Here is a 25,518-nt window from a genome sequence, read left to right as displayed (position 1 = left end):
CTCGTGTCAAAATTAGCAGTTACTTTCTTGCCGAACCGAATATTGTGTGTAGCCTTATTTGTAACTCCATGGATTTATTTAAACACTAGCTGACCCGCGCAACTTCGCTTGCGTCACAAAAAAGGGAATGGGTCATAATTTTCCCGCTTATGTAACATTTTTTACTGGTACTTTTGGTCGTAGCGTGATGATATATAGCCTATAGCCTTCCTCGATAAATGGGCTATCTAACAATGAAAGATTTTTTTTAAATCGGACCTGTAGTTCCGTTTTTGTAGTAGTCAATTTCAACCCGATCCGTCCACTTAGGTAGGTAGTGCGTTGATAGATCACTATGTCAGTCAGTCAGTCAGTCACTTTTGAGTTATATATGTTACTGTAAAAGCCCGAACTGTGGTAAATCCTAAGATGTTCCGGTAAAACCTAAGATTTACCAACTCTCAATGGTAAAAGTCCGAACAATTATTTTATTTCGAACTTTTACCACTATTCGCTTGATAGATTTTAGGATTTACATAATCACACGGTAAAATTGATAAAGTCATATCATAACGTGTTATAAAGAAGGAATTTTGGGCGAACCGACATGGGTGGGTTAGGTTAGAAGGCTGAGGTGGGAGCGAGCGAAGCTCCCACCTTAGCCTTCGTGGTTATTTTTTTGTAAACCACCCAGTAGGAGGAGCCCCGCGACGCGGGGCTCCGGCGACATCTCGACATCATCAAGTGAACAGAGGTAAAAGTTCGAAATAAAAGAATTGTTCGGACTTTTACCATTGAGAGTTGGTAAATCTTAGGTTTTGCCGGAAAATCTTAGGATTTACCACCGTTCGGGCTTTTACAGTAACATATACATATATTTAGATTGTCGTACGACACAGTGCGTACTGAGTACTTCCAATATGCAGCCTGAAGCTGATTCTTTTGTAATGTAACTTTTCCCATGTTTTTATATCACGGAACCCAAAACGGGAACAGCTACTTAGTCACTTTTTCCTTCATAAACCGCACAGAGTGGCGTCATGATCTCATTCACAGATATATAAAGAGCTCACGATACATATATAAGACATTATTGTGTTGTGTTCTCCAAATGTAACAATGAAGTACAGTTTGACATACGCGCTGTTCATAGTTTGTACAACATCCTCAGGTAAGTTGTTTTATTTTCTATACTAATATTATAAAGCTGAAGTGTTTGTTTGAAAGCGCTAATCTCAGAGACTACTGGTCCGATTTGAAAAATTCTTTCAATGTTAGATAGTCCATTTATCGAGGAAGGCTATAGGCTATATAACATCACGCTAAGGCCATTAGGAGCGGAGAAGCAACAAAAAATGTTACAAAAACAGGGAAGATATTGACCCATTCTTTCTTATGTGAGGCAAGCGAAGTTTCGCGGGTCAGCTAGTATTTGATATACGTCAGTATTGTCAGTCTTTTATTGAAGGGACTTGAAAAAATGAAGGCCTCGTCACTGACTCTCCAGTTTTGTGTGTATTTGAAATTGTTATCACTTGCTTTAACGGTGAAGGAAAACATCGTGAGGAAACCTTGCATGGCTGGTTCTTCAAAAATGCATTAATGGATTGACATAATATACTAGCTGACCCGCGCAACTTCGCTTGCGTCAACAAAGAGAATGGGTCAAAATTTTCCCCGTTTTTGTAACATTTTTCGTTGCTACTCCGCTCCTAATGGCCGTAGCGTGATGTTATGTAGCCTATAGCCTTCCTCGATAAATGGGCTATCTAACACTGAAATAATTTTTCAAATCGGACCAGTAGTTCCTGAGATTAGCGCGTTCAAACAAACAAACAAACAAACAATCAAACAAACAAACTCTTCAGCTTTATTATATTAGTATAGATGTATAAGGTTGATGCATTGATGGTGAGGAACTTAAGATCTATCTTACATTGTGGGACGAGAGTACAACAATGGGACATTACTTCATTTTTTATTTAATTTTTGGTCTTCCAGAAGCCGTTAAATTCCGCTGTGATTATAAATTCGTGGGGTCACGATGGTACAAGTATCACGAAACACCGTTGCCGTGGCAGTATGCTCGCATGATGTGCCTACACGAAGGTACGTATTCATACGCACTAGTACGAAGCCACCATGGCCTAAGTTCTAAGGCCCTTATAGTTATACAAATATATCATCAAATAAATATCATTGGACAACTCACACACGGTAATCTGACTCCAAACTAAGCAGAGCTTGTATTATGGTAACCAAATAACTGATAAACATACTTATATACTTCTAAATACATACCTATATAGATAAATTAACAACCAGGCCCAGAACAAATTCTCTTGCTCATCACACACAGATTTGTCCCGGGCGGGATTCAAACCCACCACACGCTCCGGTTATTGCGGCGAGGTGACCACTTTAACCACTGCGCCAAATGTGCAGTTATAGGCTTTTCTATTTATATTTATTGAGTGATGAATTATTTGGAAACTAGTTTTCGTCCGCGTGGTTTGTGATTTAGGAAAGGATTTTCATACAAACTTTAATCCCCTATTTTATCTACTTAGGGGTAGAATTGATCAAAATCCTTTCTTAGCGCATGCTTATATCATAGCATCTATCTGCTTGCCAAGTTTCAGCCCAATCCGTCCAGTGATTTGGGCTGTGCGTCGATAGATCACTATGTCAGTTCGTCACTTTTGAGTTTTTACTAGGCCGAGGATGTAGTCTTTTCGCATTATAGAATGTATGAGCTTGTAATATAAAATCTCTTTGGCTTCAAGAATCACAAATAAGGACACGGTTCATTAGGTTTCTTTCAGTGAGCTCGTGAGGTACCCAAATATCGAGCTTTTTTGTGTAGAGAAAAAAATGTATTACCAGTTCATACATACTATAATGCGAAAATACTTTTTCCCCGACCTAATATATTTAGAATTTTCGTTGTTATCTATTTTTTAAATATATTTTTCCTATGTTATTTATATCTGCAGGTGGAGTACTGGCATCTCCTCTTTTTGCGCATATCAAATCTGAAATGAAGAGTTTAATGCGTTCCACTGACATATTTACTGGCATTCAAAACTACTATACAGTTGAAGGTAAGTTAAAAATAAAGTTAATACAATAGCTCCTAATAAAATGGGGAGGAAAAAAGTTTTAAAATGTTAAGAGTTCGTATTTTATGCTATTCTGTTGGCAAACTAGCACATGGTTTGCCTGGCCTGAGCCATGGACATTACATACACGCTGTCTTACTTTAAAAAAAAAGATTTTCTTCCTAAAGAATTACATACTGGCCTTGAGAAACACAAATAACAAAGAAAACGGTCAAGAAAAACATCGTAACATCGCTAATACCCAGAAAATGTTTAAAATATTTCTTGATATTGTATGCAACTCGCAGCCAGCGCGATGGACTCAAGGCCTATCTCTTCCCTCGTTCGGGAGAAGACTTGCCTAGCAGTGGGACAAATAGAATAATAATAATAAATTTATCCCATGTATGTCACACTGCTGGGCAAGGGTCTCCTCCCGTAATGAGGGAGGGGTTAGGCCTTGAGTCCACCACGCTGGTGAAGTGCAGGTTGGAGACTTTGCGTGCCTTCAAGAACTGTTCTAAAGAACTTTTAGGTATGCAAGGTTGCATCACAATGTTTTCCTTCACCGTTGGAACAAGTGATTATTATTACATTATATACACATAACTTCGAGAAGTCATTGGTGTGTTGCCTCTTGTTCGAAACTGCAACCACTTGCGTGAGAGGTGTCAACTTATACCACTCGGCTATCACTGCTCTTGGTCGAGTGGTATAAGTCCACAAAAATGAGCTTAAAGTGGGTGATAGACGTACGAACTTTAAGGAAACGGTTTTTAAGATCGCGAACTAACTCGGCTCGACCTCGGTGACACACGAGAAGATGGCTCACACTGTATTGCGATGTCGTCGAAGGAAGAAGCTTAGTGTTATTTAGGAGTTATGGAAAAAATTAGGTAAAGCGCAGGCAAAAAGGCGGATCGCAGTGCTGCCACACGTACGAGCCGAGACGAGCTACGAGCAAGATTTCAAACCGGTTGGATCGCCGGCGAACTTGCGCGGCAATTTTAAAGTACGCGTAGTAGAGTGACACACAGACGAAAAAGGTCGTCGAGCCACAAGTCCACGTACTTACTCGCACGCCTATCACCCACTTAAAGAAACAATTATCTTTCAGGTGCTCCACTTTCCATTATACGTCACGTATGGGCTCCCATGCAGCCAAACAGTAAGAACGACACAGAACAATGTCTCTCTATGAATGTAAATGGCGAGTTATCACACGTGAAGTGTGAGGAGCCTCGACCTTACTTGTGTTATAGGATGGACTCGGAAGCTGATGTCAATGATTGCGGTACTTTAGATCCAGGTGAGGTTTTAACGTTTTACTTAAAAACATTCAGGACTTTTAAAATTCCATCTCCATTCTATGCTCTAAAGTCATTGTCTGGTTTGATCGGTAAACGATCTGCGAGTTAAGCTAACTTTGGTGCGGTCATTCGATAGATTGATGACCGCCTAGTGGTATTTGAAGTGTGCAATGTCTCTGTGCTTCGGAGGGTACGTAAAAAGGAGGTCCCGGTTGTTGTCAATTAAGATAACAACCGTTAAGCAACGTCAAAGGCTTTCGGACGACTTGAACAGCTTTGACACTGGGTTAACCATTAACAGACTATGCGATAAGAAGAAGAAGATAGTCTATTCACTTGAAGCAAGCAAACACAGACATGATTATTTTGAAATTAAAGGACGCCGGTATTAAATCGTAAATATGAAGAGTCAGCGTTCTCTTTGAAACTAATACTACTTTACTTTCAGAATATAAGTACCATCGCCGCACGGACAGGTGTTATAAGTACCACACAAAACCTGCGAACTTCGATGATGCTCAATTCACGTGTTCCGCGGAGGGCGGCCATCTTGCTATTGTTAACAATGAGAGAAAAGCTAATAAAATCCGGGAAATGATGGAGGCGTATTCAAGTGACAGTATTGTGGGTATATTCAGTCAAGAATACCTACACTTAGGATCTGGCAATTTGGACCGCAGTCCACAGACCAACTGGAGGACATATGAAGGTACCTATTTTACTTTTCTGGTCCTGCCAAAAAGTATTTTCTGAAAAGTTCTGTTCAGAATTTCTTAAAGATTGGCCAGAGTTAGGAACTTGAGATCGTAGACCTCCGTGCTTCGGAGAGGACGTACAGAAGCCGATCTTGCGCCTGATCTCTCATTAGTCATGTCGGTTATCCGTCCCACCGGACTATGAGAGAGAAGGAATAGAGAGTGTACCTGTGTATTGTGCATGCACTTGGACACTATAAACAAAGTCCTGCACCGTTGCCCAGTTGCAATGAAATTGACTGCCGCAGCCGGATATCGGCTAGGAGGACATTATAATTATTTGGTAATTTCTACTAAAAAACATAGATAATAATTGGAAAATACACACACCTTCGATTTTGATAACAAAAAGCCGAGGCCACAGAGTACGCCGATTTATAAAGCATTAGCATTATATAATTTATTTATTTATTTCTTCAGGTCAAACTACCGAAGCGGCTGGCTTGCTTAAGCTAGCTCCGGGTCAGCCAAACAGTTTACAAACCGACGCAGAGAAATGTGTGTTCATACACCGCGAGACCGGTCAATTGAATAACCTACCTTGTACAACACAAGTGTTGAATTTCATCTGTGAAAAGCACCCGGATTATCCTCCCGTGTGTACTAAAGAAGAGTCTAATGAGAGCAGTACAATCAGCAGCCAAATACCAACTTCAACTTCTATATACTTATAGACATTTTAAATTATTTACAGCAACAATAAACTAATTATATAATACTAGCTGACCCGCGCAACTTCACTTGCGTCACATAAGAGAGTATTTGTAACTTCTATTACTCTGCTCTTATGGGTTGTAGCGTGATGATATATAGCCTATAGCCTTCCTCGATAAATGGGCTATCTAACACTGAAATAATTTTTATAATCGGACCAGCAGTTCCTGAGATAAGCGCGTTCAAGCAAACAAACAAACTCTTCAACTTTATAATATTAATATAGATACAAATAGATAAAAAATAAATAAAAGAAACAAGTATTAAAATATAAAAAACATGGGAAGCGCACTACGCGTCGTAGCACTCGTCCACATCGCTGTCAATCGGGAACGTTCCCAGAATGCAGGCAGCATTTCCACGTAGTATGGCAATGCTCAATCTTTATCCCAAGAAAATGCTAGCATTTAAAAAGGTCATAAAAAAATCAATAATATCAGCCTAGTCTTTCGTCCAAACTATGTTGGAGTCGGCTTCCAGTCTCACCGGTTGCAACTGAATATCAGTATTTTACATGGAGCGACTGCCTATCTGACCTCCACAACCAAGTTACCTGGGTTATAACACGATACCCTTCGATAAGACCGGTTTTCAGACTTTTAAGCTTCTGACTTCTGTTAACGACTGCCAAAAATCTTTGAAAATGATAGACCCTTAATAACGCTCATACGCAGATGCTTATGTATTTTCTAATACATACATTTTGCTCGGAATCGTCACGTACTAGAATGCAATGTGTTAGGATGTTATAATATGATAAAGCACACGTGATATTACTAAGCAAAATGTCAGCAAGTAAAATCAAGATCAAGGTCAAAAGGTGGATTGTTTTTGTTGACTCAGTACAGTTTACGATTTGTGAAATAAAAGGAGAAATATATTTTTACTGCTGTTTATTTCATTGTTATCCCTCGGAGAAATCTTATTGTTCAGTTTAGTATCCACAGCCGCATGCGCACTGTCCAGCAATAGACACGGCGCCACAGGCCGGCACAGCTCCTTCGAATCTCACAGCGCCCAAGATAGGCACCTGACCGATGACGGCGGTGTTACCGGCGACTGGCAGCTCACCGGCGACCGCCACGTTACCTTCACCGGCGCCGCCGTACGCACTCGCACCTGAAGCTGCATACCCAACACCAGCAGCGCTACCATACGCGCCGAGTCCAGCTAAGCCTCCTGATGCGGCGAGTCCACCGTAACCGAGAGCGGCTCCACCGCAGCCGAGAGCAGGAGCGATGCCAGCCACGGGAGCTGCGATACGTGCGCCATAGCCACATCCACCACACTGACTGAACACTGTCTAAAAAACCATTCAGAATTAACACAAAGTGGTCAAAGTATGGAAATAAGAAGTCTTACAATTAGAAAAGCAAGGAATTCATCTCACCTGTACCAAACAAGCTTGGACGCAGAGGAACACAACAGCGAGGGTATTCATGTTTGATGTTTGTTCAACGAGGAGCTGAAGACTGAATGATGAACTGCAACTATTCACACGGTTTTATATTCGCCACAATTGCAGTTACTTGGTCTGTATTATCGCAGTACGTGATGTACATTATGTTCGCTAAATAAGTGCAATATTTATCGCAAATGTCACAAACAGTATTTCATAGACGAGTGTAAGTGATTGTGTATTGATAACACAGTGTTAGTATAAAAGCAGCAGCAGTGGTGCTGGACATCATTCTCGTGTCAGCAGTACAATAAGTAACATGTCTGCCGCAGCTATCCTCGTCCTCTGCGCTCAGGCGCTCATCGCACAGGTTGCATTCAGTCAGTGTGTTTATCCTGGAGCCAATCAGCTGCGCGCTGTAGGTGCCGGCTATTCATCATGTGGCGCACTGGGAGGTAATGGATTGGCTTACGGAGCTGGACTCGGCATTGGTTCAGGGTGTGGCATCGGCGCTGGTCTAGGTTACGCTGGTGCTGGCATAAACGCTGCAAGTATCGAGGTGACTCCCACCAGTGGCGGCGCTCTGCCCGTCTCCAGCGCCTCCGCCATCGCTCCCACCGGCCTCTCTGTAGAGTCTGAGAACGCTTATGAAGGCTCTCTACTCGTAGTCGGTGAGCTGCCGTTCTTGAGTGCTGTAGCTTTGGAGGGTGCGTTGCCCTCTGCTGGTGCAGGCATCGTCAACTACGGCTGTGGTAATGGAGTGACTGCTATCACAAGCAATGCTCTCAATTCTGCTGGTGGTATTGGTGTTGGACCAGCTGGTATCGGCTACGGTGCTGCCGGCTATGGAGCTGCCGGCTATGGAGCTGCCGGCTATGGAGCTGCCGGCTATGGAGCTGCCGGCTGTGGTTCAGGCATAGCAGCTATTGCTCCTGCCGCCGCTCGTTCGTGCGGCTGTGGACTGTACTAATAAACAAGAGAAAATATGTCTTCATTAACTTTGATTTGATTAATAATGAGCAATTAATAAATGAATGTACTTAGAACACAGGCTGATTTTATTTGATATTTCAATTACCTGAAAATCTTTAGTTGGTTTCGATAAACTTCAATAATACACTGACTGATATTTTAATATTTGTAATTCCTTAAAATCTTAAGCAGGTTTCGATAAACTTCAATCAGTTTTTTGTCGGCAGATATTTGAGCTTTTTAAGCAAACTAACGCTACATGTTTATTAAAAGTATAGTTAAAGGAAAAGCTGTTGTAAAGGGCTGTAGAAATTTTGTTAAGTTTGTTCTTAATAGAGTCTATATGCTTATAGTTATAGCTATCTTGATTTTGCCGAACTTGGCCCAGCGTCAGACCGATATAAATAGAGACAGAGAGAGGGAAAGAGAGAGAGATGACATACGAGTACAAATTAACAGTAAATCATTAATAATGTCCACGGTAATGTACATCAGAAGACTATCAAAACAATTTGGCTCTTTATTTGATCAACGATCCAAAAGACATTTTTTTTTGTAGAATAGGAATATCATTTTGTTTGTAAATACCAAGCCGGCAAATTATATAGAAATACGTAGGACCTGAGAAAATTGCAAGATACGCACTGTTCGCTATATCGGAATAGTCACGTACTAGAGTGCAATGTCTTACAATATGCTTATAATAAAAACACACATACTTAATATTACTAAGTGATAATATGTCAGAAAGCAAAATCAAGTTCAAGGGTAACAGGGTTTATGTTGGCTAAGCACTGTGATAGAGGCGTCCATAGCCAGTTGCGCTCACCGGTCGGTAAACGATCTGTGGATTAAGCAACCCTTGGCGCGGTCATTCCGTAGATGGGTGACCGCATAGTGGTATTTGAACTGGGCGTCTCCGTGCTTCGGAGGGCACGTAAAAAGGTCGGTCCCGGCTGTTGTCTATTAAGATAATAGTTGTTTAGCCATGTCAAAGGCCTCTCGGGCGGCTTAAACAACTTTGATACTAGGTTGACCACTGACCATACGACAAACAAACAACAACTGTTTACGATTTGCAAAATAACAAAAATAACATATTTTAAATCAATATAATTATATAAGCTTTGAACAACTGTTGTGTGTTTTTATACAAATAACTGTCATTCAACGATTAAAAAGAATAAAAACATAGGTTATGTTTGGTTAAAGGAGATCGGCAGATTTCGTACAGCTTAAAGTTTGTGTTGTTTCGTAACAGAATTTGTACCACTTATTAAGGGGACTAAGTCACTTATTTTTATTTGGGAGTATTATTTTTAGAAGTCCGGATAAATTAGAAAGTATTTGTTTATTTAAATAACAATTTTTGGTCCATGGCTTATATTTGTTGACAACTAAAGAAAAAGAAAATCTCATGAGACGTCACTTTTCGTCTGACGTCTACGCATCCGCCAATTTGCTGTTGTTTTGAATTGTGGTTTTGACAGCATCTGAGCAATTTAGCGAACTATCGGGGCTTCTAAAAATGGATATAACTTTTACCTCCCAACTTTTAAAAATATAAGAATTTTAAAATAAGCTTGTCTATCATATGAGCTACCAATTAAAACAAAAAGTAAACCTAAACATGACATTTTATAAGCTGTACGAATTCTTCATATAAACCTGCCGTTCGCCTTTCGATGTAAAATGTGTATTTAAGCAAATACACAAGCTACAGCACTTAAAGCTATACGATAATAAATCATTATCGCAAATTAGAAATTGATCCTATTTTTTCTTTAGAATATCTGAAATCAGTCAATCAACTTTCATATTATGTGAATGTATTAAAAACTAGCTGACCTGCGCAACTTCGCTTGCGTCACATAAGTGAATTTTTTCCCCGTTTTTGTAACATTTTTTACTGGTACTCTGCTCCTATTGGTCGTAGCGTGATGATATATAGCCTTCCTCAATAAATTAGCTATCTAACAGTGAAATAATTTTTCAAATCGGACCAGTAGTTCCTGAGATTAGCGCGTTCAAACAAACAAACAAACAAACAAATAAACTCTTCAGCTTTATTATATTAGTATAGATATTAGCGCGTTCAAACAAACAAACAAACAAACAAACATCAATCAAACAAACAAACTCTTCAGCTTTATAATATTATATTAATATTAAAAATAGGTAAATAAATAAGGTTTTACAAAGATATCGCAATTGATTAGAAGTTACGTAAGTATTAATGTAAAAACTACGAAGGTTGCAAGATGTGCAGTATTCGTTACGAGTAGGTATGTCTAAATAGTCACGTACTCGTGTAATGTGTTACGATGTGCTTTTATCATAATATGCAATTATCTAAAACGTGATATAATCAAGTGCATTCTTATAAGGTAAAAGCAAGATCAAGGTTAAGAGGTAGGTCAGTATAGATTACGATTTGAAGAATAACACATAAAATATATTTCAAATGCTGTTTATTCATATGTTATCCATGCCAGTTGTGATCATGTTCAGTTCAGTAACCGCAGCCGCAAGCACACTGTCCAGCGATGGACACGGCGCCACAAGCCGGCACAGCTCCTTCGAATCTCACAGCGCCCAAGATAGGCACCTGACCGATGACGGCGGTGTTACCGGCGACTGGCAGCTCACCGGCGACCGCCACGTTACCTTCACCGGCGCCGCCGTACGCACTCGCACCTGAAGCTGCATACCCAACACCAGCAGCGCTACCATACGCGCCGAGTCCAGCTAAGCCTCCTGATGCGGCGAGTCCACCGTAACCAAGAGCGGCTCCACCGCAGCCGAGAGCAGGAGCGATGCCAGCGACGGGAGCGGCGACACGCGCGCCGTAACCACATCCACCGCACTGACTGAACACTGTCTAAAAAACCATTCAGAATTAAAACAAAGTGCTCAAAGTATGGAAATAAAATTACAATTAGGAAAAAAAAGTATTTCATCTTACCTGTACCAAGCAAGCTTGGACGCAGAGGAACACAACAGCGAGGGTATTCATGTTTGATGTTTGTTCAACGAGGAGCTGAAGACTGAATGATTTCAAAGCTCTTCAATGCGTCTTATATACTGCAAAAGCTTCTTGGTATCACGTCTATTTCTAGCCTATCTATTTCGTGCGTAGTTCTTTGTTCGAGGGCCCTTACGACACTTGTGAAAACCTCGCATATTTTGTGTTTGTTGCTAAGTTTTGTAATAACTGATAAACATTTGAAAAATACATTTCGAAAATTGCTGCAACGCAAAAAGATAACGACAGTTTTTCAATATAAATAAAACGTGAATTCTTGGAAATTGCACAGTCAAGTTTGATTTCACACAACTAAGTCAAATCAAGACAAAATGGCAGCAAAAGCTATCCTCGTGTTCTGCGCTCAAGCGCTTCTGGTACAGGTGAGTGATTCATTGATACATTATTTATTTGATATTATTATGATGAACGTATGCCACTTGAAGTGACTCTCGCTGTTGTCATCGACAGAGCGCACTCAGCCAGTGCCTCGCGGCGCCTGCTAGAGCTTGTGGCGGTGCTGGCTGGGCAGCTCCCGCCCTCGCTGCTCCCGCCAACATTGGCAACGCTTGGGGATGTGGCGCTGCTCCTGCTATCGCATCCATCGCTACCAGCGGCGGTGGTCTGCCCGTCTCCAGCGCGTCCGCTATCGCTCCCACCGGTCTGTCCGTAGCGTCTGAGAACGCTTATGAGGGCGCGTTGAGCGTGCTCGGTGAGCTGCCGTTCTTGAGTGCTGTAGCTCTGGAAGGAGTGCTGCCTTCTGCTGGTGTGGGTGTCGTGAACCACGCGTGCGGTAATGGAGTGAGTGCTATTGTGAATGAAGGCTGGGCTGCTGGCGCGGCAGGTATTGCTCCTGCTGGCGCTGCTCTAGGTCTGGGCAGAGCTGGGTACGCTCCTGCCGCGGCTGGTTATTTGCCTGCTGCCGCTGCGTACGGCCCTGCTGCCGGCATAGGTGCCTGCGGCTGTGGAAGTGGACTTCTTTACTGAATAACTAACAACCACTCACATAATACTTACACGATGAACGATTAAACCTGATTGCAATTAATTTGACGTTTTTTTATTATACGTGATTCCTGTTGTTTATCAATGTTGTGACTTGTGTCTGTTTTAATGCCAATAGTTGCTGCCTAGTGACAATATACTCATGCATACAAACTTCCGCGTCTTACGCGCCATCGTTGAGAGGCTATTGAACCTACGAAGAAGATACATTTATAAGCCATGACAATGTTTTTTTAGGAAATGTTTAATAAGCTACATTTGCTTGTTTATTATTTTTTTAATGCATAAATAATGCTGAGTTGCCACAAATATCCAATATTTGTGCAACCTTTGCACACAAATAATATCTCTACAAGAGAAATCGCGCTGAATGGGCGAAATAATTGAACACACTTGCATTAAATAAATTTGTACGGATTTTAGTTCTGAAAATGATCTATATTTGTAATTTATCCTCTTAGATAAGTTTTAAGTCATGTTCGGATATGCTATTAATTTGTTGTCCACTAGCTGACCTGCGCGGCTCCTCTCGTGTGTAATTTAAGAAGATAGTATAGATCTTGTAATGTTTTTATTTACGTATCTCAAGGGAATAGATACCTACCACATATTAATTATATTATTAATATATAAGTTACATTAACATCCATGCTCAGAACAAATACTCGTGCTCTTCACACAAAGATTTGTCCCGGGTGGGATTCGAACCCACCCGTGGCACTACGGTTATTGCGGCGTGGTGACCACTTTAACCACTGTGCCAAACGTGCAGTTAACTTCTTTAACTATCTCTATGGTAAATTTCATTTTAGCCAGTTCAGTAGTTTTGTTGTAAAACGTAACAGACAGACAAACTTCCGCATTTATATACATATATTTATAAGTTTGATTGCTAATTTGATCAAATTATATTATTGTTAATGCTAATTATATTATAGTGAGTTATTAATAATTTTCCTGTATTAATATACAATTAGGTTTTCATGGCAATTACAAATAACTCAACGAGGAAAGGTTTAAATATAAAGCACTGCCTAATTGTTATTACTAAAATATACATAATTATTATATTTAGATTACTATAGACTTAACAAGATTATAATTAATAATATCGTGTGTATTTTCAAAATATACACACATACATATTAAAAAATCACGCCTTCTTTCCATAGGGGTAAGTAGGGACCAATTAACGTTACTTGGTACGATCCTTACTAGCTCGCCGAAGCTCGCAAGAACCGCCGGTTACAAGTGCTACGCATCTGACCTTTATGCAAGACATTCATAACTGATAAATCATCTATTGATTAACTGATAGTATTAATATTTTTTATAAGTTGACACTTCCCACGCAAGTGGTCGCAGGTTCAAACCCAAGGCAACACACCAATGACTTTTAGAAGTTACGTGTGTATTAGAAATAATTATCACATGCTCCAACGGTGAAGGAAAACATCGTGAGGAAACCTTGCATGCCTAAAAATTTGCTTAAAACATTTATTGAGGGCATGCAAAGTCCCCAACCCGCACTTGGCCAGCGTGGTGGACTCAAGGCCTAACCCCTCCCTCATTACGGGAGGAGACCCTTGCCCAGCAGTGGGACATTAATGGGTTATATTTATATTTATATTTATATGGGTTATATATATATTTAACGCGAACACGCATTTTACCTTAAAATGCTTAACGTTTCGGCGCAGGTCAGGGCAGGGCTGAGACCACGGCAAGTGCAACCTGCGCCGAAACATAAGCAGCAAATTAAGGTAAAATGCGTGTTCGCGTTAATTCCGTATTCTATTATAAATTAAACATGCAACGCGAGAGTTTTATGAATAGTAATATATATTTTTGTATGTATTTCTAAAGGGAAAAACAGTTATTTCATTACTCCTCTTTTTTTTGTCTTTTATTCCTCTTTCTATATAAATAAATAAATAAATAAATATTGTTGGACAACTCACACACGGTCATTTGATTCCAAACTAAGCAGAGCTTGTACTATGGTAACCAAATAACTGATAAACATACTTATATACTTCTAAATACATACATATACAGGGTGTAAACGACAGCCTACCGAAAACGAAAAAAAATGACTTTAGACACGATTCTGGTGCTTATGGCGTTGAAAATTTTCATCGGTTTTTTCTTGATTTTTCCGATTTTTTATGCGTTTTTTTTATTTTTTTCTGGTATTATTTCGTTAATACTACACAATGCAACATGAATATGAAAAAAAAAACCGTCATATTACTGTTTTTCACAAAAAACAGCAATGGATTAAAACAACGTATAAATTCGCTATCAGCTGTTCGGCCAACGACACCGCGCCGGCGGCGGCCGGCCGCGACGGTCGACGTCACGCCGCTTACGCGCGCCACACAGACACGATTACGCACACAGCTGTCAACCTCACACTCACTAGTATGCAGCGTTACTTAGTATTTGTTCTATGTTAAAAATGAAAATTACATAATTATCCCGCTCTCCGATAAAAGGTAAATTCATAAGATTTAAAATGTGTGATATCTTATTATTACACGTACAAATACATACAGAACAATAAAAAATCCTATTGATATTCTTTAGCGCTATAAAAATCTCTAATAAACAATTTAACATGTATTGTCGCTTTGTTCCATTAAAATTTGTTCTTGCAAAATTCTATTCGATATTTACACGCTCATTCATACTTCATACAAGCGCGGTGCGACTCGAAAAGTAGATGGCCGTAGTGACGCGTGACGCCGCGACCGCGCGTGGATGTTACATAGATGGGATGCGACAAAATGGATGCTAAGTAATTCTCCGGGGATTATGAATTATGATAAGTTAGTTTCTCTGATAAGAATATTAATGGATATTGATTGTTATCATTGTTATGTACCTTCATTTTTTATGGTTTAATTAAATAAACGTTTCGTGTTTATTTTATTTACTTTAAGCTGATTTTATGTTATAAATATCAAAGTTTTTTAAACTTACATCAATAATGTTTGTAATGTTATTTGGTATTTGAATAAAACTACAATGCAACCAGTAACAACTGTGACAAGTAAAAATAGTAATGCCACATCAATATTTTATTGAATCTAATCTCTCGCTGGGATCCTAACTCGTCGCTCGTCACCAAATCGGCGGCGCGCGGGCGGACGGCGCGGAGGGAGCGGGTGGCGCGGGCGAGGGGCAGCGCGAGTGAGCGGAGAGGCGCCCGCGCCGGCGGCTCTCTTTGATCGATAGTTCGAGCAATTCGCTCGCGGAAGACGGAAGCTCTTCACCGGTGTCGTTCGTTATGTCCTATTCGTCGTGTCGTGTGTGAACTGTTGTTTATTATTACTTGTTATTGTTTCGGTTTTGAGTTGTTAGTGTTTTTATTGTTATTATTTTTGTTGTTATTGTTTTCGAAGTGCAGTTGTGTTCGTAAATAGGAAGAAATGTTGATGTGCTATGTATGGTGAAGCACGTGGAAGTGCACGGCGTGCTCTGCACCTGTACGTCCGGATCCAAAGGTACCTACTCAAACTCTCGCCATACACCAGGTAATTGCGTGTTGATAGACATTGATAACAATTCGTTTTAGCACTTTCTTATTATTGGTTACATTTTGCTATTATTGTTTGATTTCACGTAAGCCAAGTAGGTATCTACCTACTTACAATTTTACTATGAGCTATTGTAACATACGAGCGTACTTACGATACCTACCATAAACGATACATGAGATTGTTATCTAATAATACATACTAGTGAGCGCATAGACGTGGTGGTACGCGTACGTACCGCTGATTGTTGGCAGCTCCTCGCATGATCAATTATTGTATCAACCACATTGTAAAACTTTTGGCGATTGAAAAGAGTGGCCGTGAGTTTCTCGCTAGCTCTTCTCATAAGGCTCTACCCCCTTTCCGAGCTAGTGGTAGATTCAGTAATTGTAACGACTATCGTAAGTGTCAACATTTGACCTAAATGAATAAATGATTTGATTTTGATTTTGATACCTACGACGCGTCGCGACATGTCGTCGCTCAGCGCGCCGCCGCCGCCAGAAATCTCGTAGGCATGCGCGGAGATATATCGCGTTGTTCACTATACATTGAATGCTCAAAAATGACTAACTCGGGAACCAATCATTTCCGAGAAAAATGGTTGAAGTAAATTTCGCGCATTGAGTGTCACAAAATTAACACTGAAGTTTTCGGTTAACCGTCGTTTACACCCTGTATAGATAAATTAACATCCAGGCTCAGAACAAATACTCGTGCTCAACACACAAAGATTTGTCCCGGGTGGGACTCGAACCCACCACACGCGGCGCTACGGTTGTTGCGGCGAGGTGACCACTTAAACCACTGCGCCAAACGTGCAGTTAATGTTGTATTGTATTCACAGGTGGGATGTTAGTATCGCCTTCCACAGAGAAACTTAAATCTGAGATGTTAAGCATGATGAGAGGGAGTGAGATATTCGTTGGAATGAACGCTGTAACTCCGGGACACTATTATACTCTTGATGGTAAGCATAACCTAAACTGGACTAACTGACTGAACCCACACAGATTACATTTTGAGAAATAGCTGCTGAAGATCCATTAACAGATTTTAATTAATTTGTTGAAAGGAAATTATATTTAACGAACTTTTTGAGACTTAAAACTGACCCGCGCAACATCGCTAGCGTCACATAAGAGAGAATGGGTCATAATTATTTTCCTCGTGTTTGTAATTTTTTTCACTGGTACTCTGCTTCTATTGGTCGTAGCGTGATGATATATAGCCTATAGCCTTCCTCGATAAATGGGCTATCTAACACTGAAATAATTTTTCAAATCGGTCCAGTAGTTCCTGAGATTAGCGCGTTCAAACAAACAAACTCTTCAGCTTTATAGTATAGAAGATTAGTATATTAGTATAGATAGCTCAATTCTCTACCACTATCGACTACCGACAACCGGCTATCGAGTAATTTTGTATGTATATCGAATCAGCGCCTCTAGTGGGTGGCGTAGGAGCTGTTTTTGCAGTACATTTGAAATGTCAAACTTTTGAATACTCTTGATACTCGACTATACCGATTGTAGAGAATCGCGCTACTGATCAGCGTCTCTAGCGGACACTTTAGTGACTATTATCACCGTACATTTTAAAGTCAATCTGTCGATATTTGATAGTACTGAATGTAGAGAATCGCGCTACTGTAGCACTGACCAGCGCCAACCAGCTAGCTATCGATACATTTTGTGTGAAAAATGATCAGCGCCTCTAGCGGCCGTTTTAGTTAATATTTTTACAGTTCATTTTAAATATTAAATTCTCCATTCTTGGTGATTTCAATTGTAGAGAATCGCGCTTCTGTAGCTAAAATAATTATTATTTTGAAGGAATCTCCATCTGTAATATACCCCACGTATGGGCTCCCAAGCAGCCAGACAATAAGAACAACGCAGAGAGATGTCTAACCATGAGTCCAGATGGCAAGTTATCAGACGTGAAGTGTGAGGAGCCTCGCCCTTACTTGTGTTATAGGAAGGATTCAAAGGTTGATGTTAACGCTTGCGGTACTATAGATCCAGGTAAGGTTATAAAATAGACTTTTCAGTATAATTACAGAGCACTATGATAAACACAATGCACTTATGCAATGGACACAGAGCAGACAAAAGTGATAGCCAGTGGCCAGAGAATAAAAAACGTACCGAAAAATTTTATTATTATCATATTTTTATATATTTACATCTTTTATGTTTTTAAATTCACTACTAAAAGTTAACAGTATACTTAAATATATAAAATAAATTAAAATAAGGCGTCATAAAATATCTCCGCATTGCCGTCCTCGGGTAACGTGCCCCGAAGACTTGCAGAATTTCCACGTTGAATGGCAATGCTTATTCTTTGTCCCAAGAAAAGGTCAGCCCTCTGGCCGATAATTTCGAGAGTGATGAAATAAAGTTTACCTTGGACACACTTCGATACTATAAACAATGTACTGCACCGTTGGCCACTTTTAATTTCCGCTATAACCGGATTTAGGCTAGGAGGGCATTATTATTTATTAATCTAGATAATTGGTGCATGTTAAATCTATTGGGTTTTCGGACTATAAATTATGTTTTTACTTTCAGAATACAAGTTAAATCCTCGCACTAAGAAGTGTTATAAGTTACACGAACAGGCTGTAAACTTCGAAGATGCTCACTTCGCATGTTCCGCGGAGGGCGGCCATCTTGCTATAATAAACAGTGCTGTAGAAGCTAATGTTACCCGTGAAGTGATTGCTGCCAGTCCCGACTATAGCGAAGATATGGCACCGTATAAATATAACAAAGATATATATTTGGGATTCTTAAACTGGGGTTATGGAGTTGATGAATACTGGATGTCACTAGATGGTATGTAACCGTAATGACTGACCCCCGTTGCTGAGGTACATTAAGCGGTAGTTTATCTGTTCAATAGTGTCAAAACTCATATAAAAAAACGCTTTAGAATAGATAAACCACCGCTATATATACTCAAAAACCGGGGGTGAAACTTTCCATTTTGTTTTTAGCTTTTCTTAATAGTAACCTTGTCAGTTTGACAGCCTCCTTGGCGCAGTGGTGGTCGCGACGACGCTACCAGTGTGTTGGGAGGTCATAGGTTCGATTCCCATTCAGAACAAATATGTCTGCGATCCACAAATACTTTTTTCTAGTTTGGTTGTACTTTGTATCTGTTGTTTGTATGTTTGTAAAAGTCCTCGCGACACAAGAGTGATTCTTAGTGCGGGTCTTTTATTTAAAGAAAAGGAAGAATAACCTTTTAATTACTTTTTATTATACCGTACATCGGAATGCGTTAAATATGTTGCTAAACGCAAAACTCAAGAACGGCTTCTCCAATTTATTTTTGTTATAATATAATCGATTGCTAACAACATTTGTTTTTCAGGTCAACCAATAAAAGCTGCCTACATGGCGTTACCTATGAATCAACCGAACCATTTAAAGGATGTCCGAGATAGCTGTGGCTCTATACTTCGCTCTGGTCTATTTAATACCATCGATTGTGAAGCAGTCGTGTTCAATTTCCTCTGTGAAAAGGATCCTGCCTACCCTCCAGTTTGTACCAAAGAACAGTCGCTGATAAAAAAGAAAACTCCTGATAATATCGTGATATTGTAACCGAGAAAAAGGAACTTTATTTTGTAAAGAATTAAAACAGATAAATATATTTAAATCAGTTTAAATCAATGTAATGGCAGTTTTATTAATCAATTGGCTGACCAGCTTCGCTCACGCTTTATTGTTTTAATTTAATACCGCGAATTTTCAAATTTAGTCACCTTTTACACCTTCTCTGGACTTCCACAAATAATTCAAGACCAAAATTAGCCAAATCGGTCCAGCCGTTCACGAGTTTTAGCGAGACTAACGAACAGCAATTCATTTTTATATACATACTAGCGGACCCGACAGACGTTGTCCTGTCTACACGTCTTTAATTTGAAACTTTTTTTAATAATCTAAACCATTCTCAGATCCCCTTGAACACACACAAAAAATTCCATCAAAATCGATCCAGTCGTTTAAGAGAAGTTCAGTGACATACACACTTACAGAAGAATTATATATAATAATATAAAGATAGATGATACAATTTGCTAGAGGTCCCAGTTTCAAAGACAATTTTACACAGAACCTTACAGTACTATAGAAAAGTTGTCATTAAAATCCATCTTATGCGGTAATAACCTTTTGATTATAAACGCATAAAATTGACTATGATATCTGTAGCTCGTTTCCCTACTAATATCGACTACCGACAACCGACCTGTCATCGAAAAATGTTGTTTGAAAATCTGATTAGCGCCTCTGGTGGGTGTCGTAGGAAATATTTAGGCAGTACATTCCAAAGACGTCAAAATTTCGATAGTTAGCCGGTTGTCGGTAGTCGATAGTGGTTGAGGATCGAGGTACTGTTCAGTTCATTATGAGTTTAGTGTAAACAGAAAACTAGCCAAATATAATTATAAGGATAGAATTATGTAATAAACAAAATTTGTAAAAAGATTTAATAAAAACATATATTAGTTTTAACAACTTTTATTTTTTTTTCAAATGAAAATCATAATTCGTCTATTTTACTTAGCATCCACAACCACAGGCGCACTGTCCAGCGATGGACACGGCGCCACAAGCCGGCACAGCTCCTTCGAATCTCACAGCGCCCAAGATAGGCACCTGACCGATGACGGCGGTGTTACCGGCGACTGGCAGCTCACCGGCGACCGCCACGTTACCTTCACCGGCGCCGCCGTACGCACTCGCACCTGAAGCTGCATACCCAACACCAGCAGCGCTACCATACGCGCCGAGTCCAGCTAAGCCTCCTGATGCGGCGAGTCCACCGTAACCGAGAGCGGCTCCACCGCAGCCGAGGGCAGGAGCGATGCCAGCGACGGGAGAGTAGCCACACCCACCGCACTGACTGAACACGCTCTGAAGAAATATTAAAGTTAAAATAAAAGGCTCATAGTTATCGATTAAAAGTTTAGGAATTTAAGAACAAAATATTGTATCTTACCTGTACCAAGCAAGCTTGGACGCAGAGGAACACAACAGCGAGGGTATTCATGTTTGATGTTTGTTCAACGAGGAGCTGAAGACTGAATGATGAAGTGCAACTATTCACACGGTTTTATATTCGCCACAATTGTAGTTACTAGGTCTGTATTATCGCAGTACGTGATGTACATTATGTTCGCTAAATAAGTGCAATATTTATCGCAAATGTCACAAACAGTATTTCATAGGCGAGTGTAAGTGATTGTGTATTGATAACACAGTGTTAGTATAAAAACAGCAGCAGTGGTGCTGGACATCATTCTCGTGTCAGCAGTACAATAAGTAACATGTCTCCCGCAGCTATCCTCGTCCTCTGCGCTCAGGCGCTCATCGCACAGGTTGCATTCAGTCAGTGTGTTTATCCTGGAGCCAATCAGCTGCGCGCTGTAGGTGCCGGCTATTCATCATGTGGCGCACTGGGAGGTAATGGATTGGCTTACGGAGCTGGACTCGGCATTGGTTCAGGGTGTGGCATCGGCGCTGGTCTAGGTTACGCTGGTGCTGGCTTAAACGCTGCAAGTATCGAGGTGACTCCCACCAGTGGCGGCGCTCTGCCCGTCTCCAGCGCCTCCGCCATCGCTCCCACCGGCCTCTCTGTAGAGTCTGAGAACGCTTATGAAGGCTCTCTACTCGTAGTCGGTGAGCTGCCGTTCTTGAGTGCTGTAGCTTTGGAGGGTGCGTTGCCCTCTGCTGGTGCAGGCATCGTCAACTACGGCTGTGGTAATGGAGTAACTGCTATCACAAGCAATGCTCTCAATTCTGCTGGTGGTATTGGTGTTGGACCAGCTGGTATCGGCTACGGTGCTGCCGGCTATAGAGCTGCCGGCTACGGAGCTGCCGGCTATGGAGCTGCCGGCTATGGAGCTGCTGGCTGTGGTTCAAGTATAGCAGCTGTTGCTCCTGCTGCCGCTCGTTCTTGCGGCTGTGGACTCTACTAATAACTATTTGTGCACATGTTTCCACTAACTGCTACCTTGTATTAATAAAAAGCATCTAATTCATTCGTGTTTTTAAATCCCTGTTTAATGACTTTCTTTCAAATGACTATTGTCTTGACTACTACCTTACAGAAAGATCATTTAATTATTTTGAAGACTTTTGTTTGTTTGTCGTATGGTTAGTGGTCAACCTAGTGTCAAAGTTGTTCAAGCCGCCCGAGAGGCCTTTGACGTGGCTTAACGACTATTATCTTAGTAGACAACAACCGGGACCGACTTTTAACGTGCCCTCCGAAGCACGGAGACGCCCAGTTCAAATACCACTATGCGGTCACCCATCTATGGATGCTTAACCCACAGATCGTTTACCGACCGGTGAGCGCAACTGGCTATGGGCGCCTCAATTTGAAGACTCAAAAACTGTCATTAATTTGTTTTTTTTTAAAGTTGTAGTAAATTGGCAATGAATAAAAATGGGTATGATTTTTATTCCGATTACTTTTTGATACTAAATTATAGGATAGAAAACTCATGATCGCAATATACTAAACTCAGTATTATTGATTAGTACCAGTTTGACATCTAAAATAACATTAAATCAATAGTGCGATTATCTATAGGCGGTACTATCGAATATCGAAAGTTGACATTTACAATGTCAAAATATTTCCTACTACGCCTGTAGCTAGCCGGTTGTCGATAGTCGATACTGGTAGAGAATCGAGCTAAGTACTGATTGTTTAGTACATGTAAACCAAATTTAAAATTCTCGATACTTGGCAGTAGACTAGCGTTACAATTATCTCATTCTTTTAAAATTTGTTTGGTTATAATAGTAATAGTGATAAAGAATATTTATTCACAACTAGCTGACCCGCGCAATTTCGCTTGCGGCACATAAGAGAGAATGGGTCAAAATTTTCCCCGTTTTTGTAACATTTTTTATTGCTACTCTGCTCCTATTGGTCGTAGCGTGATGATATATAGCCTATAACCTACCTCGATAAATGGGCTATCTAACACTGAAATAATTTTTCAAATCGGACCAGTAGTTCCCGAGATTAGCGCGTTCAAACAAACAAATAAACAATCAAACAAACAAACTCTTCAGCTTTATAATATAGTATAGATATATAGTATAGATTAGAACTCAATCAAATGCTTCTGGAACGCAGTGTCTTTCTTACAGCGCTACTTGCACTTCCGGGAATAACCTGATTACATTCAATCTTTAATTATCGCCTCTGATAATAATTTGTTTGCTATCCTCGGCAGCAAAAGCGATAGTACGCTTATGGTTACAATTTCCGGATTTGTAAAATCCAAACTACTTAACAAGGCTTAAGAATGACTCTAGGTGTAATATAATAAAAATATTTTTTTAATGCCGGTATTGTTTTATTAATCCTTTTAATTGTTTCGACTACTCGGAAGTCTTAAGAACCACGTCATTTTCTTAGATAGCGCATCCGCATCCTCTGCCAGCCCATCCGGCGTAGCCGAGACCAGGAGCGGCGAGACCGAGACCAGGAGCGATAGCAGCGGCGGGAGCGATGCCGGCAACACCGAAGGGAGCGATGCCAGCAGCACCGAAGGGAGCGAGAGCGGCAGCGGGAGCGTAGGCGGCCGCAGCGTAGCCGGGAGCGAAGGCAGTAGTCTCGGCGGCCATGGCGTTGATGCCATTGCCGCAGGCGTGGTTGACGGCACCAGCACCAGCAGTGGGCAACACACCCTCTACAGCTACAGTACCGACGAACGGCAGCTCACCAGCCGCGGCCAGAATACCCTCATAAACGTTCTCAGACGCTACGGAGAGGCCGACGGGAGCGATGGCGGAGGCGCTGGAGACGGGCAGTCCACCACCGCTGGTGGGGGTGAAGTCCATGGCGGCGGCATAACCGCAAGGTGCGCCCAAGCCGTAAGGAGAGGCCATGCCATAAGGTCCGGCCAAGCCGTCGTACGCCAGCGCGGGAGCGGCCAGTCCACAAGGAGAAGCCAACGCGCGGCTACCGAGGCACTGGCTGAACGCAACCTAAATATATGAAAATAATGTAGTTAATACATAATCAGATATTAGACATAGTGTCGTGACGAGATTCATAAACAATATTGACTAAATTATTGAGTTAATTCGTGAAGAAACGAATAATTAACAAGTCTGTTTAACATTATATTTTAGTTTGTTACCTGCACGAAGAGCGCCTGAGCGCAGAAGACGAGGACGATCTTAGCAGACATGTTGTTACTAATGTGAAGTACACAATGATGTTATACAACCTTCGTGAGGCTTTTATAATAACCCTTATCAGCAATTACCAAGAAAACTTAATAGGTTATTGTAATTAAAAAGTTTGTGAAATAACGATAAGCCTATAACTTGTGTACTAACAATTACACTTACTGAATACTTTTATTGTGATAGAATATTACGAAATGTTATTCTTCACATGTGACACGCACTGAACTCACATTTCATATAAAAAGCTGCCCAACATCCAGTTCATCATTCAGTCTTCAGCTCCTCGTTGAACAAACATCAAACATGAATACCTTCGCTGTTGTGTTCTTCTGCGTCCAAGCTTGCTTGGTACAGGTAAGAATTATATTTAATAAATATAATTTATCTTGAAAGTCACTACAACTTTTTTTGCAAACTTTAATAACTAGAGGAAGTGACTAAATTAAGATTATTTACAGAGCGTGTTCAGTCAGTGTACCAGCCGCGCCGCAGTGGCCGCTGACCCCTCTCCTTACGGTTTGGCCAGTCCCCTCGCATTAGACGGTTGCGCTGGCTGGGGAGGTATGGCTGCCGCCACTCCCTTCGGCTACCGCGCTGGAATCGCTGACATCGCCTACCCTGGTCTGGGTGCTCCTTACGCTGGTCTGGCTGGCCCTTACGCTGGATTAGCTGGCCCTTACGCTGGTTTGGCTGCCCCATACGGTGCGGCTGCTCCTTACGGTGGTGCCGGTGAAGGTAACGTGGCTGTCGCCGGTGAGCTGCCAGTCGCTGGTAGCACCGCTGTCGCCGGTCAGGTGCCCATCATGGGCGCTGTGAAGTTCGGTGGTGATGTCGCTGCTGCTGGTGCCGTGTCCATCGCTGGACAGTGCGCTTGCGGCTGCGGAGCTGGCTCCCCTTACATTTACTGAATCAATTAGATTCGGACATCAAAAACACAAGAATAAACAATTGTTTTGAAGCAAGACTTGTTTCTTTTTACTGTAACGATAAAATGCCGAGTAGTCGTTACGCTAAACGACTCTGAATGACAATTGGCTTCACATACTAAAACTGACTATGGTTTTGTCGGCAATCTAAGCCATTTCAGTTGCGCAATCTACAATAGGTCCTATCGAAGTCGATTATCAAGAGACAAATTATGTATGAATAAAAAGTAGCTTGATTCTCTACAACTATCGACAGAACTATTTTGGCAGTACATTTTAAATGTCAAACTTTCGATACTCGACAGTACCGACAGTGTAGAATAGCGCTACGGAATCTGAGCCTTTTTTCCTTAAATACGTAGATTGAAATGTCAAACGCTCTAGTACCTACCGATATATATATTCGCTTAGCCTTTGTTCCAAACTATGTTGGAGTCGGCTTCCAGTCTCACCGGATGTAGCTGGATACCAGTGTTTTACATGGAGCGACTGCCTATCTGACCTCCACAACCCAGTTACTTGGGTTATAACACAATACCCTTCGGTGAGA

At 41.0% G+C, this 25,518-nt stretch overlaps 10 protein-coding genes across 10 annotated transcripts; 6 read left to right on the top strand and 4 right to left on the bottom strand.

Moving 5' to 3' along the window:
• The first annotated feature begins 1,098 nt into the window (after nucleotides 1-1,098).
• On the top strand, nucleotides 1,099-4,531 carry LOC142984387 (hemolymph lipopolysaccharide-binding protein-like). Its single transcript, XM_076131941.1, has 5 exons — nucleotides 1,099-1,150; nucleotides 1,981-2,088; nucleotides 2,976-3,083; nucleotides 4,198-4,389; nucleotides 4,527-4,531. The coding sequence occupies exons 1-5, from the start codon at nucleotides 1,099-1,101 to the stop codon at nucleotides 4,529-4,531; spliced, it is 465 nt and encodes a 154-aa protein (XP_075988056.1).
• Nucleotides 4,532-4,913: 382 nt separating this feature from the next.
• On the top strand, nucleotides 4,914-6,029 carry LOC142984421 (uncharacterized). The gene is made up of 2 exons (XM_076131986.1): nucleotides 4,914-5,099; nucleotides 5,566-6,029. Exons 1-2 carry the CDS (start codon nucleotides 4,985-4,987, stop codon nucleotides 5,817-5,819), a joined length of 369 nt encoding a protein of 122 aa, XP_075988101.1. The 5' UTR covers nucleotides 4,914-4,984; the 3' UTR covers nucleotides 5,820-6,029.
• A 748-nt stretch (nucleotides 6,030-6,777) lies between these two features.
• On the bottom strand, nucleotides 6,778-7,300 carry LOC142984386 (chorion class A protein Ld12-like). Its single transcript, XM_076131939.1, has 2 exons — nucleotides 7,250-7,300; nucleotides 6,778-7,162 (listed from the first exon to the last, which is right to left on the bottom strand). Exons 1-2 carry the CDS (start codon nucleotides 7,298-7,300, stop codon nucleotides 6,794-6,796), a joined length of 420 nt encoding a protein of 139 aa, XP_075988054.1. The 3' UTR covers nucleotides 6,778-6,793.
• On the top strand, nucleotides 7,072-8,228 carry LOC142984385 (chorion class B protein Ld34-like). The gene has a single exon (XM_076131938.1). It carries the CDS (start codon nucleotides 7,578-7,580, stop codon nucleotides 8,226-8,228), a length of 651 nt encoding a protein of 216 aa, XP_075988053.1. The 5' UTR covers nucleotides 7,072-7,577.
• Nucleotides 8,229-10,705: 2,477 nt separating this feature from the next.
• Nucleotides 10,706-11,266, bottom strand: LOC142984605 (chorion class A protein Ld12-like). The gene is made up of 2 exons (XM_076132344.1): nucleotides 11,196-11,266; nucleotides 10,706-11,111 (listed from the first exon to the last, which is right to left on the bottom strand). Exons 1-2 carry the CDS (start codon nucleotides 11,244-11,246, stop codon nucleotides 10,743-10,745), a joined length of 420 nt encoding a protein of 139 aa, XP_075988459.1. The 5' UTR covers nucleotides 11,247-11,266; the 3' UTR covers nucleotides 10,706-10,742.
• Nucleotides 11,267-11,587: 321 nt separating this feature from the next.
• LOC142984384 (chorion class B protein Ld34-like) lies at nucleotides 11,588-12,242 on the top strand. The gene is made up of 2 exons (XM_076131937.1): nucleotides 11,588-11,638; nucleotides 11,727-12,242. The coding sequence occupies exons 1-2, from the start codon at nucleotides 11,588-11,590 to the stop codon at nucleotides 12,240-12,242; spliced, it is 567 nt and encodes a 188-aa protein (XP_075988052.1).
• A 4,386-nt stretch (nucleotides 12,243-16,628) lies between these two features.
• Nucleotides 16,629-19,496, top strand: LOC142984528 (uncharacterized). Its single transcript, XM_076132225.1, has 4 exons — nucleotides 16,629-16,772; nucleotides 17,638-17,829; nucleotides 18,382-18,648; nucleotides 19,190-19,496. The coding sequence occupies exons 1-4, from the start codon at nucleotides 16,655-16,657 to the stop codon at nucleotides 19,420-19,422; spliced, it is 810 nt and encodes a 269-aa protein (XP_075988340.1). The 5' UTR covers nucleotides 16,629-16,654; the 3' UTR covers nucleotides 19,423-19,496.
• Nucleotides 19,497-20,385: 889 nt separating this feature from the next.
• On the bottom strand, nucleotides 20,386-20,888 carry LOC142984382 (uncharacterized). Its single transcript, XM_076131936.1, has 2 exons — nucleotides 20,825-20,888; nucleotides 20,386-20,739 (listed from the first exon to the last, which is right to left on the bottom strand). Exons 1-2 carry the CDS (start codon nucleotides 20,873-20,875, stop codon nucleotides 20,386-20,388), a joined length of 405 nt encoding a protein of 134 aa, XP_075988051.1. The 5' UTR covers nucleotides 20,876-20,888.
• Nucleotides 20,889-21,119: 231 nt separating this feature from the next.
• On the top strand, nucleotides 21,120-24,982 carry LOC142984381 (uncharacterized). The gene is made up of 4 exons (XM_076131935.1): nucleotides 21,120-21,747; nucleotides 23,264-23,708; nucleotides 24,288-24,396; nucleotides 24,501-24,982. Exons 1-4 carry the CDS (start codon nucleotides 21,153-21,155, stop codon nucleotides 24,948-24,950), a joined length of 1,599 nt encoding a protein of 532 aa, XP_075988050.1. The 5' UTR covers nucleotides 21,120-21,152; the 3' UTR covers nucleotides 24,951-24,982.
• Nucleotides 23,199-24,093, bottom strand: LOC142984483 (chorion class B protein Ld10-like). Its single transcript, XM_076132119.1, has 2 exons — nucleotides 23,991-24,093; nucleotides 23,199-23,835 (listed from the first exon to the last, which is right to left on the bottom strand). The coding sequence occupies exons 1-2, from the start codon at nucleotides 24,039-24,041 to the stop codon at nucleotides 23,260-23,262; spliced, it is 627 nt and encodes a 208-aa protein (XP_075988234.1). The 5' UTR covers nucleotides 24,042-24,093; the 3' UTR covers nucleotides 23,199-23,259.
• Nucleotides 24,983-25,518: the final 536 nt, after the last annotated feature.

The sequence above is a fragment of the Anticarsia gemmatalis genome, chromosome 27 (genome assembly GCF_050436995.1).
Source record: "Anticarsia gemmatalis isolate Benzon Research Colony breed Stoneville strain chromosome 27, ilAntGemm2 primary, whole genome shotgun sequence".
NCBI classification, from domain to species: domain Eukaryota; kingdom Metazoa; phylum Arthropoda; class Insecta; order Lepidoptera; family Erebidae; genus Anticarsia; species Anticarsia gemmatalis.
The sequence above is the reverse complement of the archived record's forward strand: the minus strand, read 5'-3'. Positions and strand labels throughout refer to the sequence as shown.

Bases quoted from the DNA above. Each gene is read 5' to 3' on its own strand.
- LOC142984387 (XM_076131941.1), top strand. From the start codon at position 1,099: ATGAAGTACAGTTTGACATACGCGCTGTTCATAGTTTGTACAACATCC. The intron at 1,151-1,980 runs GTAAGTTGTTTT...TTGGTCTTCCAG, and splicing joins AGTTTGTACAACATCCTCAG to AAGCCGTTAAATTCCGCTGT. The intron at 3,084-4,197 runs GTAAGTTAAAAA...ATTATCTTTCAG, and splicing joins AAACTACTATACAGTTGAAG to GTGCTCCACTTTCCATTATA.
- LOC142984421 (XM_076131986.1), top strand. From the start codon at position 4,985: ATGATGGAGGCGTATTCAAGTGACAGTATTGTGGGTATATTCAGTCAA. The intron at 5,100-5,565 runs GTACCTATTTTA...TTATTTCTTCAG, and splicing joins CAACTGGAGGACATATGAAG to GTCAAACTACCGAAGCGGCT.
- LOC142984386 (XM_076131939.1), bottom strand. From the start codon at position 7,300: ATGAATACCCTCGCTGTTGTGTTCCTCTGCGTCCAAGCTTGTTTGGTA. The intron at 7,163-7,249 runs GTGAGATGAATT...ATGGTTTTTTAG, and splicing joins TCCAAGCTTGTTTGGTACAG to ACAGTGTTCAGTCAGTGTGG.
- LOC142984385 (XM_076131938.1), top strand. From the start codon at position 7,578: ATGTCTGCCGCAGCTATCCTCGTCCTCTGCGCTCAGGCGCTCATCGCA.
- LOC142984605 (XM_076132344.1), bottom strand. From the start codon at position 11,246: ATGAATACCCTCGCTGTTGTGTTCCTCTGCGTCCAAGCTTGCTTGGTA. The intron at 11,112-11,195 runs GTAAGATGAAAT...ATGGTTTTTTAG, and splicing joins TCCAAGCTTGCTTGGTACAG to ACAGTGTTCAGTCAGTGCGG.
- LOC142984384 (XM_076131937.1), top strand. From the start codon at position 11,588: ATGGCAGCAAAAGCTATCCTCGTGTTCTGCGCTCAAGCGCTTCTGGTA. The intron at 11,639-11,726 runs GTGAGTGATTCA...TGTCATCGACAG, and splicing joins CTCAAGCGCTTCTGGTACAG to AGCGCACTCAGCCAGTGCCT.
- LOC142984528 (XM_076132225.1), top strand. From the start codon at position 16,655: ATGTTAGTATCGCCTTCCACAGAGAAACTTAAATCTGAGATGTTAAGC. The intron at 16,773-17,637 runs GTAAGCATAACC...ATTATTTTGAAG, and splicing joins ACACTATTATACTCTTGATG to GAATCTCCATCTGTAATATA. The intron at 18,649-19,189 runs GTATGTAACCGT...TTTGTTTTTCAG, and splicing joins ATACTGGATGTCACTAGATG to GTCAACCAATAAAAGCTGCC.
- LOC142984382 (XM_076131936.1), bottom strand. From the start codon at position 20,875: ATGAATACCCTCGCTGTTGTGTTCCTCTGCGTCCAAGCTTGCTTGGTA. The intron at 20,740-20,824 runs GTAAGATACAAT...ATATTTCTTCAG, and splicing joins TCCAAGCTTGCTTGGTACAG to AGCGTGTTCAGTCAGTGCGG.
- LOC142984381 (XM_076131935.1), top strand. From the start codon at position 21,153: ATGTCTCCCGCAGCTATCCTCGTCCTCTGCGCTCAGGCGCTCATCGCA. The intron at 21,748-23,263 runs GTATAGCAGCTG...TCATTTTCTTAG, and splicing joins AGCTGCTGGCTGTGGTTCAA to ATAGCGCATCCGCATCCTCT. The intron at 24,397-24,500 runs GTAAGAATTATA...GATTATTTACAG, and splicing joins TCCAAGCTTGCTTGGTACAG to AGCGTGTTCAGTCAGTGTAC.
- LOC142984483 (XM_076132119.1), bottom strand. From the start codon at position 24,041: ATGTCTGCTAAGATCGTCCTCGTCTTCTGCGCTCAGGCGCTCTTCGTG. The intron at 23,836-23,990 runs GTAACAAACTAA...TCATATATTTAG, and splicing joins CTCAGGCGCTCTTCGTGCAG to GTTGCGTTCAGCCAGTGCCT.